The 14,518-nt window shown below is 42.2% G+C and overlaps 1 protein-coding gene across 1 annotated transcript; it reads right to left on the bottom strand.

Annotated features, from left to right (window-relative positions):
* Positions 1-526: 526 nt before the first annotated feature.
* LOC123140702 (hexokinase-10-like) lies at positions 527-3,819 on the bottom strand. Its single transcript, XM_044560019.1, has 9 exons — positions 3,554-3,819; positions 3,202-3,349; positions 2,966-3,127; positions 2,421-2,495; positions 2,164-2,319; positions 1,947-2,045; positions 1,744-1,871; positions 1,237-1,318; positions 527-1,143 (listed from the first exon to the last, which is right to left on the bottom strand). Exons 1-9 carry the CDS (start codon positions 3,817-3,819, stop codon positions 772-774), a joined length of 1,488 nt encoding a protein of 495 aa, XP_044415954.1. The 3' UTR covers positions 527-771.
* Positions 3,820-14,518: the final 10,699 nt, after the last annotated feature.

The raw sequence follows: 14,518 nt of genomic DNA, 5'->3' as shown, positions 1-14,518 counted from the left end.
GGAGCTGGGATTCCTTTCGACCCGGCGTGGTGTTGTTTTGTTTTCTTCGAGTCCTCTGCTCTCCTTTCGCTTGTTCTCTTAGCTTGCGATTTGATGCACAGGGTACCTGTTCTGCGTTTCTGAACGCTATTTTACTTTTAAACGCTGAATTTGCTGCAGTTGCGGAACAACATGCACCGTCTTGTGACCTAGTTTTGTTCAGCAACATGTTGGACGCACTCCTGTCACAGCCGGCCTCAATTTGCCTTGCACGGCAAGAATTTCTTCCTCCTGCTTTTTTCGCCTCACTTGAACGATGCAAATTGCTCACATTGTTGAAAATAAAATAATCGATCCAAGCTTTCATACCAGCCAGTGAACTGCTAGATAAACTGGCACACAGCATACCATTGCAACATAGAGAAAGTGGAAAACACAAGTTTAAACAAAATAGAGAAATATTTTTGGAATGATAGGTTTGAACAACAATTGAGAAAACTTTACTACATCTCATACGTCCACAACAATTGACAACTTCACCGGATTCACATATACATCAGACACCGACTTAACATCCGAAAGGGACTACACAAGAACCAATTTTTATCCTGTATACATTTGAGGGACTATTTGAAATGGGTTTAAGTTTTGTGTGGGCATTGGTATTCTGTTCAAAACCAAACTAAATACCTACGCCCACATAAAAATACACCCATTCTAAGCATGCCCTGCAGTATGAATGAACACCCCTCCATCTTTTTCATGTGCACAGCAGTTCAACCTACATCATGCTTATATGGAGTTATTTCTAGTCGACGAATATGCTGCTGCGATGAGAGCAGCCCCCAACCCGGAGCCCTCCTCCACCACTTTAAGAACGACAGTGGCTGCGATCTCCTCCCCAAGGATCTCCAACACGGCTTCATTCAGGTATTCTCTGAATACTGAATATTCTTGGTAGAGGCCGCCCTCGATTGCAATGACTGATCTCTTTGGTACACCCGTCATACTTCGGACTCTCGTGGTCCCACAGAGCGTTCCATCACGACCAAGTTTTTGCAGTATTGCAACAATTCCAGCTGCCGCTAGGCGTGCGGCTCTTTGGGTAATGATGTCGCACACTCTCTGCACCAGTCTGCGAGTCTTCAGAGGAACATTGTGTATCTGTACAATGTAATGGAAACATTAGAACTAGTGGAAGGACCATCGAACATTTTTTTGCACATCTAACTTATCCACTGTCCTGTGAGAACTAACCTTCAGATGTTCTTCCAGTATGCTTCCGACTTCCTTCAAGTCAAGAGAATCATCCTCACAGATAGCAGCTAGACATGGAGTGCTGGATGAGAATATAAGAAGTATTAAAATTTCTATCACTATGTAGAAGATGTTCTTATTATTTTCTGTTGAGGAAGTGCAAGATGTTCATTGTTATGTTCTGTTGAGGAAATCAGACAAAAAATATTTGTTAAAGCATACATCTGAAGTGTACAAAACTTGACCAAGAAATCCCATTAAAATAGACGCATGCTTCAGGCCCATGCGAGGTGTATGGCAAGCTAAATATAAGTATATAACAACCCTCGGTGGACATATATTTTAGTGATTAAATCTATAAAGACTTTTGAATATGAAACACCATTGTAAGCAAATCCAATGTCTACAAATCCAACATATCAACTAATGCAGTTTATTTGCAGAATAGTACTATAGAATATACGCATATGTTGTTACCAGAGAAACGAATGCCTAGTATGAAGGTACCTTAAGATGAAAGGGATAGCTAAACCATCAACATCAGTACCAAATACATCCGATTCTTGAGCCATTTTATGGAACACCAGTCTTGCAATCTCCCCAAGATACATACCCGATATCATTTTCTCAAAACCCTAATGTGGTTAAATGTCATCAGTTCATAACTATCATAAGTTATTCCAAAAGAGAAAGTTATCATGACGAGTTACCTGGTCATAGTAATTAGGTGTCTCATTATGGAAGCATATATCATAAGGAGTTAATGGTATTTGCGGAGGACAGAAACTCCCCCATTCCACATTTACAACCTGATGAACACGGTTAAATGATCAGAATTTCTATGCAGCAATGAAATTTCAAAACGAAATCGATCAACTACAGCAAAAAAAGAAGTTCCACACAAAATAAATAAGTGAAGTAAGATACCGTTTGTCCGGAGTTAGTAAGAAGGCACTGGCATTTTGTGATTGCCTCATTACGTTCAATATAGCAAGCATTGGTGCCAGCTCCAATAATCACCGCAGCTATTGTATCCTCATCATAATAATGCCCCAAAGCTAGTGTGCCCACGGTATTATTCATCTAAAATTTGAACATCAAATGAAACAATTAGCCAAAAGAGGCATATATTCTGATCTACTAATGAATAATATTGCACACACCGTACTTATAAGCCAACATACCAATGCATTGACCTTCAAATTTAGTCCATTCCTTTCAAGTGCTTCGTTTAAGCACTGAGCAACATCTTGCCCAATCTGATTATTCAGAAGTAAAAGGAACCAGGGTTGAAAAATAAAATGGAATCAACTGCAAATATAATACTTAAGAAAAATATTGATGCAATGTGCTATGTAGCATTTATCATGAGAAAAACAAAACTAATTAGTGTCGTAGTTGCATCACAAATTCACAGTAATAAACCTGCCAAACAACAGGTCATTTCAATGTTTCCTGAAAGCACGTTGTTAACATAAACTATTGTGATGTATCAAATGAACCAAGATATTCAAATTTCTCGAGACAAAACATCACAAGGCCTGATATGTGCTAGTTGAAATATGAACGTGTTGTTATCGTCTAGTACTAGTGCACCACGTAAGAAATATGGCGCAGATGAATGATACTAACATCAGCCCAAGCTTTCACATCGGGCAAATCACTCAAACTGAATGCATGCAATGAAAAAAGAACAATGCAGGGTGTAGTTTTTTTTTTTTGAACTTACAGCCTCTTCAATTGAAAATTCTTTAGTCCATCGTATTAAGGACCCAGAGGTTATGGAAAATTGTCTCACTGGAAAAGAAAATGTAAAACCAAGTGCCCTTCCTTCATCCCCCTCTCTTTCAATGAAATTCTTTAGTGTCGAGGCAATGGAATTGAAAAAATCCTGCAAAGAGAAGAAAAACTCACATACAGATACACTAACTAGTAGGGAAGCAGAAACAAAATGTAAAAACATACCTCGCTTGTGCCTTTCATCAATTCTTTTTTGACCGGTTGACGCTCGATCTTTTGATTAATGATTGTAGACCCTGCACCAAGTTGCACTTTCAAGAACCTAAAGCCCGTTCCTCCAATATCAACGGCGTAATATATGCCTTCTTCACTCCTGGTCGCATGCACAATATGAACTAACGTAAGACAATTGTATGACAGGGTATATACTGTAAACTTGTCAGCCAGTTGCACTATGCGAATTAATAAGATGACAATCACGATTCTGCAAACTGAGATGACAATCAATCAAGTTATAGCAATGAAAAGTGATATAGAAGAAGGAACAAATAGGAGGAGGAAGGGCATCGGCATGTACACATCTGGGAGCGAGTCGACGCAGGTGAGCAGCATCCGGACCTTGCTGGCGTCCTCAGACGCGAGTCCAGCGAACATCTCGACAGCCAGGGAGTTGACGACCCGCTGCAGCCGCTCCGTGGGCGTGGCGAAGCTCTCCTCGACGTCACGCTGCACCGCCATGGCCGGGAGCCAGCGCCTCCAGGCCACCACCCTCTGCACCACCATCGCCGTCGCTAATGCGCACGTCACCGCCGCGGCCACCCGAAGCCACCCCGCTCCCCCCATCCCCCCACACGCCGCGCTCAATCACACCCCACTTACCGATCGATCGCGCCCTCTCCAGCACGCCCCCACCTCGCAGCGCACGCACTAGGTGCTTGGCGATATAGCTAGACCCGTGAGGCGATGGCCAGCAACAGCTCTGGAGGGACGTATAGGCGGGGAAGCAGCGAGAAATGCTGCAAGCGGAGAATGTGGCGAGGACTAAATAGGCAAAGCAAGGGGGGGCGAGGATTTATGAGGAATTGGTGGTCACGTCGGCTTCCTTCCACGAAAATAAATAATAAATACGTCCAATCTTCGTCTTCCATAAATCAGAAGATTTCCATAGGCAACAATAAATAGCGACTAATAAATTGTGTCTCTACTGCAAAATCTTTGACTATATCTGTTGCAATTTTAGCAGTAAATAAATACATATCTCTGACGCAATACTATATTTTAGATATATATTACTACCTGCCATATATCTTTCATTAATGTTGTATAACTAGTGGCTGTCATTACTGCATCCACGCCTTTGACTATCTATATGGCTAACAATTAATGATGTCGATCCCAAGATGCATCTCAAGAATTGCGTTTGTGCCGAAGAGGGTGTATACAATGTTGAAGAAGATCATTCTCTTAATCTTCAACATTATCTCGAGATGATGATGGAAACATCTTCTACCATGGGTCAAATTTAACAATTACTACTCACACGCCTCTGAAACCACATATGTATATTGGAGAAAATGTATTTTTTTAACACAGTGCAGACGCAAGCGCTCGTACACTCATCTTCCACCGAAAGCACATCATCGAAAATCCTAAAATAAATTCAGGAATAATGCGAGCACCAGGACTTGAACCCTGGTGGACTGGGAATACCACTGTCCCTCTAACCATCCAACCACAGATTGGTTCACGCCAAGTTAAGATTTTCATGTGGTATCTTCATAGAGGAGTTGTGCTAACAAAAGACAATCTCGCTTGACGCAACTATCAAGGAAGTAAGAAGTGTAGCTTTTGTACTCCCAACAAGACAATCAAACACCTCTTCTTTCCATGTAAGTTTGCGCGTTTTATATGGCCAATCATCCAAATTGCGTCAAATTTGTATATGCCCATAAGTCTTACCAATATATATGGTCACTGCATGGACAGAATACCAAACACATCTAGTTCGGTAATACGGTGGGAGCGTCTACCTTACTATGATCGCTTTGGCTACGTAGAAATGATTGTGCTTTTAATGACAATAACTCCTTTTTATGTTGATTATTTATCGTTGTACGCACTGACTTTGTATGTGGTCTACACTATATCGAACGGAGTATCAGTCGCTATTCAAGAAGTCGTGTATGCGATTGGAGTAGGTGGTCAGGAAGGTTTTTATCCAACATGAATGGCAGCATAATCTCCGGATTGATCCACCTCGTCCGTGGACATTGACATAGCGGACTCATATGGCTTTACTTTTGTCAACTTGTCATTTTTTTATAAATAGTCTGTTTGATGGTTGTGTACATCTTAGTTATACAGAGGCCGGTGTCACACATTATACTTTGTATCCGCTTGATGCTACATTTTGATGTAATAAAAACACCCTTTGTCAAAAATCTAAGTGAAAGTGGTCTTCTCTCTCTTGCAACTCAGCAAAACTCATTTACATGGAATCTTTTAAAGAAGGCGACCTGTACCCTAATATACAAACCCTAAGTTTTCAAAGCAAGCGGGAGATACTTTCGCGTTGTCTTGTAGTTTGTGTTACTATATAACAACGGATGGATAAAAAATTCTAAAACAAAATGAAGGAGGTATACATTGGTGTACAAAATTCTTGTATGCCATATTTTTTTAAGGGTATAAGATTCGCCTAAAACTGTATCATCTCCCAAATGATGGTGTTAGAGTTGTGATCACACATAGTCTATATAAATGCAGTGGTGAAGCACTGAACCAGATTTGGTGGGTGGGGGGGGGGGGCACAAACTAGAATCCACTAGGGAGATTAGAGAGGTGCCCGTGGCCACTTCGTCAATTCTCAAGACTAGCCGACCCAGCCTGTAGAAGGTGGTCATAGGGGTAGGGTGTGCTTGTGTGCGTTTATAAGGGTAAGTGTATGTACATGCATATGAGCATCTATGTCTCTATTGTGTTACCCCCCCCCCCCCTCCAAAAGAAAGAGGTATGAAAAATATAAGAGAGTAAAGCAACAACGTTAGCTTATGCTTGAAATTTTTCACTCTAGGGGGAGGGGGATATATGTATTCCACTACGATCATAAGCACATTGTGTTTTATAGGAGTGTGTAGAATGGTTGAGAAGACTTATTTCTCTTGTCTATCAACATGATATAGACATGACAATAAAAATATCTTCTACAAAGGGTCAACTTTAAGAATTAACGTTAGCATGCCTCTAAACTATATGTTGATTTAGAACTAGTTATGAAAGATATGACTAAAACATGATATCTAGTATAATCAAGAAAATGTGTACCATTAGACTTTAACAATTAAGAAATCACCGTTGCCTACTTATCTCAATGAAAGTAGTTTCCTCTCTATTGCTCTACAACAAAACTCTTATGTGGCATCTATTAAAGAAGGTTGACGTCAACCCTAATTTGCCTTCCTTACTTAGCTCACAGAAAGTAGTCTCATCTCTCTTGCTACCGAACAATCACTCTTGCATAGCGTCTCTTAAACATGGTTGACGACAACCCTAATATCCATAACCTACTTAGCTCAACGAGGGTTGTTCCCTCTCTCTTGGAACATGACGAAACTCTTGCGTGGGATCTCTTAAAAAAGGTTGACGTCAAATCTAATGCACATGACACACGTTTCCAAAATAAGTTGGAGATGTTATCACATTGTCGTCTAGTCCATTACTATGTCAACAACCAATAGAATAAACATTCCAAAAAGTTAAGAGGTGTATAAAGATACGTCTAAAACAGAATCATCTCCAAAGCGATGGTGCTAGACATGTGGGCCACCTTGTCTCTATGCTTACGTCATACGAGGTTTTTATGAGGGTGTACAAAGATACGTCTAAAAATGAATCATTCCTAAACGATGGTGTTAGATTGATGTTCACACGTTATCTATGGTGGTCATGTGCAAGAGGGTGTATGTAGTTCACCATGATTATAAAAACATTGCGTCTTACGGGAGTGTGTAAAATGGACAAGAATATATCTTTCTCTCAGCCTTCAACGTCACCAAGAGATGGCAATAAAAGCAACTTGTATAATGAGTCAACTTCATGATGGCAATGAAAACAACTTCTATAATTAGTCAACTTCAACAATATGTTTACATACTTCTAGAACTATATTCTTATTAAGAATTAGTTATGGGTCTCTATTGTGCCCCTCCCCCCCAAAAAAGAGGCATGGCAAATATAAGAGAGTAAACAACAACATTAGCTTATGCTTGAAATTTTTCACTCTAGGGGGGATGGGGGACGATCATAAGCACATTGTGTTTTATAGGAGTGTGTACAATGGTTGAGAAGACTTATTTTTCTTGTCTATCAACATGATATAGACATGACAATAAAAGTATCTTCTACAAAGGGTCAACTTTAAGAATTAACGTTAGCATGCCTCTAAACTATATCTTGATAAAGAACTAGTTTTGAAAGATATGACTAAAACATGATATCTGGTATAATCGAGAAAAAGTGTACCTTTAGACTTTAACAATAAAGAAATCACCGTTGCCTACTTATCTCAGTGAAAGTAGTTTCCTCTCTATTGATCTACAACAAAATTCTTATGTGGCATCTATTAAAGAAGGTTGACGTCAACCCTAATTTTCTTGCCTTACTTAGCTCACCGAAAGTAGTCTCATCTCTCTTGCTACCCAGCAATCAATCTTGCATAGCGTCTCTTAAATATGGTTGACGTCAACCCTAATATCCACAACCTACTTAGCTTAACGAGGGTTGGTCCCTCTCTCTTGCTACACGACAAAACTCTTGCGTGGGATCTCTTAAAGAAGGTTTACGTTAAATCTAATATACATGACATAAGTTTCCAAAATAAGTGGGAGACGTTATCATATTGTCGTCTAGTCCAGTACTATGTCAACAACCAATAGAATAAACATTCCAAAAATTTAAGAAGGTGTATAAAGATACATGTAAAACTGAATCATCTCCTAAGCGATGGTGCTAGACATGTGGGTCACCTTGTCTCTATGCTTAAGTCATACAAGGTTTTTATGAGGGTGTATAAAGATACGTCTAAAAATGAATCATCTCCTAAATGATGGTGCTAGATTGGTGTTCACACGTAGTCTATGGTGGTCATGTGCAAGAGGGTGTATGTAGTTCACCATGATCATAAAAACATTGCGTCTTGCGGGAGTGTGTAAAATGGACAAGAATATATCTTTCTCTCGGCCTTCAACGTCACCAAGAGATGGCAATAAAAACAACTTCTATAATGAGTCAACTTCAAGATGGCAATAAAAACAACTTCTATAATGAGTCAACTTCAAAAATATGTTTACACACTTCTAGAACTATATGCTTATTAAGAATTAGTTATGGTGGCACATGTGATGAAAGATGTTATCTGGTATAATGGAGAAAGTGTGTCTCGTTAGACCTTAAATGTTCTAGTTAGCAGGGGAAAGTAGTATCATTTCTCTTGTAACTCAGCAAAACTCATGTGTGGCATCTCTTAAAGAAGGTTTAGATCAACTCTAATATACATGCCCTAAGTTTTCTGAGCAACTGCGAGACTAGCGGGAGCACAAACTAGAATCAACTAGGGAGATTACAAAGGCACCCGTGGACTTCATCAATCTCAAGACCATCGGCTTAGTCTCTATGAGGTGATCATATGGGTAGGGTGTGCATGTGTGCGTTCATAGGGATGGGTGTAAGTACGTGTTTGTGAGTATCCACGTCTCTACTGTGTTCCCAAAAAGCCTAAAAATAGAAGAGAGTAGAGTAACAACGTTAGCTTATGCTTGAAAAAGTTCACTCGGTGGGGGTGGAGGGGGGAATGGTGCATGCGATCTCTGTCACTGGTAAGTGTGCATGAGGATATATGTATTTCATTACAATCATAAGCACATTGTGCCCTACAAGAGTGTGTAGAATGGTTGAGAAGACATCTTTCTCTTGGCGAAATATCATATAGACATGACAATAAAAATATCTTCTACAAAGGGTCAACTTTAACAATTAACGGTGGCATGTCGCTAAACTATATGTTGGTTAAGAACTAGTTCTGAAACATATGACAAAAATGATATCTAGTATAATTTAGAAAATGCGTACCTCTAGACTCTAACAAGAGCTCACCCTTGCCTATTTATCTCAGTGAAAGTAGTATCCTCTCTCTTTCTATACAACAAAAGTCTCGTGTGTCATCTATTAAAGAAGTTTGATGCCAACTCTAATTTGCATGCCTTACTTAGCTCAGTGAAAGTAGTCTCATCTCTCTTGTTACATAGCAAAAACTATTACATGGCATCTTGTAAATAAGCTTGACGTCAACCCTGATATTCACGCCCTACTTAGCTCAGTGAAATTTGCCACCTCTCTTTTGCTACACAACAAAACTCTTGTGTGACATCTCTTACAGATCACATTGTCGTCTAGTCCATTACGTACTATGTCGACATCCAATAGAATAAACATTCTGAAAAATTAAGGTACATATTGGTGTATAAAATCCTTGTATGTCCTTGACATGTGGGTCACCTTGTCTCCTTGCTTAGGCCATACAAGGTTTTTTATGAGGGTGTATAAATATATGTCTAAAATTGAATCATCTCCTAAGCAACCGTGCTAGAGTGTTTTTCACACGTAGTCCATGTTGGCCATGTGCAAGAGGGTGTCTGTACTTCACCACGATCATAAACACATTGCGTATTACAGGAGTGTGTACAATAATTAAGATATTTTCCTCTCCGGCCTTCAACGTCACCATGAGATGTCAATAAAAACAAATTCTATAATGGGTTAATCTATAATACCGTTTTTTTAGAAAAGGAGGAATCATCTGGGTGATGCATGCGGTCATATTATTTATTATTCACAAAGACCTTACAAAGTAATACAACAGTAAGCCCGAGGCTATCATCTAGACGACACATGTCGCTATTCCTATCCCCTTGATGAAGGTGTACCGAATGTCCGGGACAAATACCAAACATACGTCGCACGAAAGCCTAACATCTAACGCCGGATGCCCCATCCAAGCGACATAGGCGGGACTGGGTAACACTCCGGTCCGGCGCACTCTCAGTGAGTACCACACGCACACGCTGCAAAGGGCCATCACCTCCGTCTTCCCTCCATCCATCCTCAAAGCATGTACTAACGCATCGATCTTGTCAGGCCACTCTGCCATCGACGCCACCACGACGCCAGACAACATCGACCTCCTGCACGTGTCCCTCGCCACACATCTGACGCCAAGCCTCCACTGCTCCATGCCGTCGAGAACCGCCGCCATGAATATGTAGAAAGAAACACCGCTCCACCGCAGATGCCATCCGCTGGTCCCTCGAGCCCGAGTGCATCTCCAAGAATGCCGCCCCCAAGGGGGTAATGACACACGAATGCCGTCGTCATCCGATCAACTGATCTAGGGTTTCCCCCGGAGGTATTGGGTGGGGTTGGGAGCTTCACCTCGATGATGCCTTCATGAAGCAAACGATGATAAGAGCATCGTCATCACCGGCTCCGGTCAATGACCAAAGACCAAGTTTTCACCCAGATCCGTTCCAAGAAATCCACCCGACAACCTGTGCACTGTCTCGACCGCTTTCAAAGCCCCAGATCTAGCCGCCTAGATCCGGCGACCAACCGCAACAGCAGTGCCACCGTAGGAGCCCTGACGCACCAGCCACTGCCTGAATGCGCCACCCCTGGAGAGCCGCACCTCGCCAAACCGCGAGAGCCGCCGGGATGGATCCCGCACACTCATCACCGTCTTTGATCTGAACCAATCCGTGGCCAAACCACGAGATCGCCAATGCAGATCCGCCTTGGATAGGGACTACACCACGCCATGCCGCCGCGGGAAGCCTGAGCTTCACCAGCCGCCACCTTCCAGGGCCACCACCCCGGGATCCAGCCGCCGCCGACAGGACGCTCCGCCCACGTGCAGCAGGCCGGGGAGCCCCCGATCCAGATCTAGACCGAGAAGCTCACCACGACTGCCCCGCGCCGGCACGCCCCGCCTGGCCGCGAATCTGCAGCCACCCGCGCCTCCGCACCAGAGAGCCGCCATCCGGCTGCCCTGGACGCATCTGCGCCGCGCCGCCCTGCATGGCTGCGCGCATCCGCGCGAGGGCACTGTCCTGCGCCAGCACCACACCGTGTCGAAGGGAGGAGGGCCCGCCAACACCGACGCCGGCCGGGCTTTGCCCAGCGGCGCGAGCCGGCGACGGCGGGGAGGGGGAGGGGACGGGGAAGGGTTGGAGGCGGCGGCGCGTGGGTTCGCCCCCCCCCCCCCCCCCCCCGCTCGTGGGAGCGGGCTGGGCGACACGGGCTAATCTATAATACCTAAATAGTTCATTCCCACTAACATATTTCTCTCAACATGCAGCCTATCCAACTCAGCAAGTTGCCACATCAGCAAAAACTGCCCACTCCCTCCCGTTCTTTCTTTTTCGTTTAGGATCACTCGGTCGCTCCATCAATTTATGTGTGTTTGGTTTCGATCAAGCCAGACCAACGGGGCAGCCCATTATTGAGGTCTGATGCAGCCCATAAATCCAGCCCATCGGTTGCTGTTGAGCTCATCGTTCGTTTTTCGTATATTCTAGAACTCTCGATGTGTGTTACGTACGGCCGTACCGTCTCCTCCGCCCACTAATTAAGTTAGCAGTTTCACTCTGTTCGTCTCCTGCACGATTGCCCTTTTTTCCTCATCTTCTGTACCAAGCAAATGCAATAGTAACTGATGGATGCGCTTTCCTCTTTTAACAGGGGTGCCTTGCACCCGCGCCAGCAGCTCCGCCTCGCGATGGTCCTTGGTGCACCGGCCTGTACTACGACGGCATGGAGTCCCACGTTCTCTTTGATGGCCAAAGCTCGAGGTGCGCGCCGCTCGGATGCTCCTTCCATGGCCTGGTCGTGGGGTTTTCTTAAAGGAAAACTTTGTTTTTGGCACTCTAGTTTTTGCCAATTTTGCTTATGCCATTCTATAATTTGACATTTCAATTTTGCCACTCTTAGCTTCTGACAATATATTACTTTTGCTATTCAGTGGCAAAAAACAAAAATTTCAGAGTGGCAATTGTGATACATTGTCAAAAGCTAAGAGTAGTAAAAGTGAAATGAAAAATTATCGGTGTTGCCACGGAATGGCATTTGTGATGTATTGTCAAATGTAAAGAGTGGCAAAAGTGAGATGTCAAATTCTAGAGTGGCGTAAGCAAAATTGGCAAAAATTAGAATGGCAAAAACAAAGTTTTCCCTTTTCTTAGAGGGCCTTCCGTCTACCATCCTGCCTCTCCATACATGACTGCACTGAGAATGATGCCATGCTTGGAAGCGATCCTGCACTGGTACATGGTAGTTAAATCATCCCATATGATTGTTACCTCATCCGCTCACCATCTCCTCGATGCACCTATTCCTTGCCTGCAATTTCTTTTATTGATGATGTTGTTTCTCAAGACGCAACACCGGATGGAAGCTACAAGCAAAAAGAATTTGATACGTCACTCCAATTTCTCCTTCCAACAACTTTTGCTTTTCATTTATTTATATAAAAATCCAGATCATAATCATGTTCTCTGTTGGTATCTCATTCGTATTTATTTTCCATTTGTGTATTTTATATTCAAATATTAAACCCCCTTTCTCTTTGGTTTTGGTTCGGTCAGGATCTCCACAAATTTGATAAACGCAATTGCAGTGAAGGAAATCTGATGAAACTATTACCAGTATCTAATCATAGCAGGTATCAGCTTCGATGAGATGCCTTCTATCTTGTATTTTGTTACCCACAGTACATGAAGTTCAGCTTGCGGCAGGTTAGAAGGTCCTTGACCTCTCTTTTACCTGCAGCATATTTCTACGGTTGTACGGCACACACTTTTGCTACTGCATGCTTTCATTGGAAATGCAATAGTTTTATTTTGTAAGGTGGACATATTAGTAATCAACACGATCTCATTTATTCTCTGAATCTTCTCTTCATGTTAGGTTCCTTCAGTTCTGATAACTTATGTCATCACTTTTATCATCAAATATCTTCTGCTATCCTGAGCTGTTTGCCAGATGTTTCTGCACTCAAATACCTTTATCTGCTCATGTAACAGGTGCCAAATCCCAATTCCCTCTCTTTTTGCCTTGATATGCATGATTATTCTACTTTAAAACAATTTCGAGCTATTAAAATAGTCTATATATTTCTCCCTAAACTACTATTAATCGCTGAATGGGGTTCCCTGTCCATTATATTGAAGATCACGCACCTCTACCAACTGATAGCACATAACATGGAACCAACACTTTCAGCTACTTGGTATGATCGTGTGTTTGATAGGATGGTAGGATCAGTCAAGCTCTCTACTCAGATCCTAGAAAGAATTTTCTTCCTAGAAGTATTCTCTCTTTTCCTATGTTACTATTGGATGGGAATGGGTAATCAATTTCAAGAACAAATTTATTTAATGCTTTCAATGGTTTGTACTTTTCAAATGTCGTAGTTGGTTACCGTCAGACTAAGTTATGCTTTATTCACTTGCTCTTTGCGTGATACGTACACTTAAAAAGCTAAAGGATGTTCTCATTCCCTTATGAAGGGAAAAGACCTAATTAGCAAATATACTATTTGCATTTATAGTGCATTTGACTGAAGGCAGCCCAAATCCGCGGCTAATTTAAAATGCATTTACTACTCCATTGGAAAAAGAGATCAGTCTTCTACCACGAGCCCTGTCACTAATATTTTACGATTTATTTGCATACAAGTTGATTGAAGAATGTCAGTAGGCTGCACAGATCAAGTTGTGTTGATGTTTACCACAACACTGCTTGATTTTTCGATAAAGACACTTGATGACTGGACAAGAAATGAACTCAATTAATGTGGTATATGGAGGTTTGCTATTACATTTATATATCAACATCTTTTGTAATGGTACAGTTTCTTTTTTTAGCATCAGTACAGACACAAGCGCTCATATACACACGCATACACTCACCCCTATGAACGCATACACGCACACCCTACCCCTATGAGCACCTCCGAGAGACTGAGCCGGCATATCATTTTGAGATTTACGAACTCACCGTAGGCGCCTCGTCGTTGACGGGAACGTCTCCTCCCGCTGAAAGTGCATAGCCGGAAATCCTGAAATAAATACAGGAATAATGCGAGCATCAGGATTTGAACCCTGGTGTATTGGGGATACCACTGTCCACCTAACCATCTCAACCACAGGCTGATTCGCTATAGTTCCTTTTTGTTACACACATTTTTCGGGATTCATATGCTTATGCCTTTAACTGGAATGTGAAAAATACTTTAAACATGTGTTTAATTGAGGGTAGAACATGTTTCCCGCAGCAACGCACGGGGTATCATCTAGTTTCAATAAGATGTTCACACACTTTTTTTGACAAAAGGGTGATTTTATTCGCTCAAAGTGGAGCATTAAGAGGATACAAACAAAATGAGCACATAGCTGGCCTCTGCATAGTTAGGATGCACATAGACAACACCAAT

This window comes from Triticum aestivum, chromosome 1A (genome assembly GCF_018294505.1).
Source record: "Triticum aestivum cultivar Chinese Spring chromosome 1A, IWGSC CS RefSeq v2.1, whole genome shotgun sequence".
In the NCBI taxonomy this organism is placed as follows: domain Eukaryota; kingdom Viridiplantae; phylum Streptophyta; class Magnoliopsida; order Poales; family Poaceae; genus Triticum; species Triticum aestivum.
The sequence above is the reverse complement of the archived record's forward strand: the minus strand, read 5'-3'. Positions and strand labels throughout refer to the sequence as shown.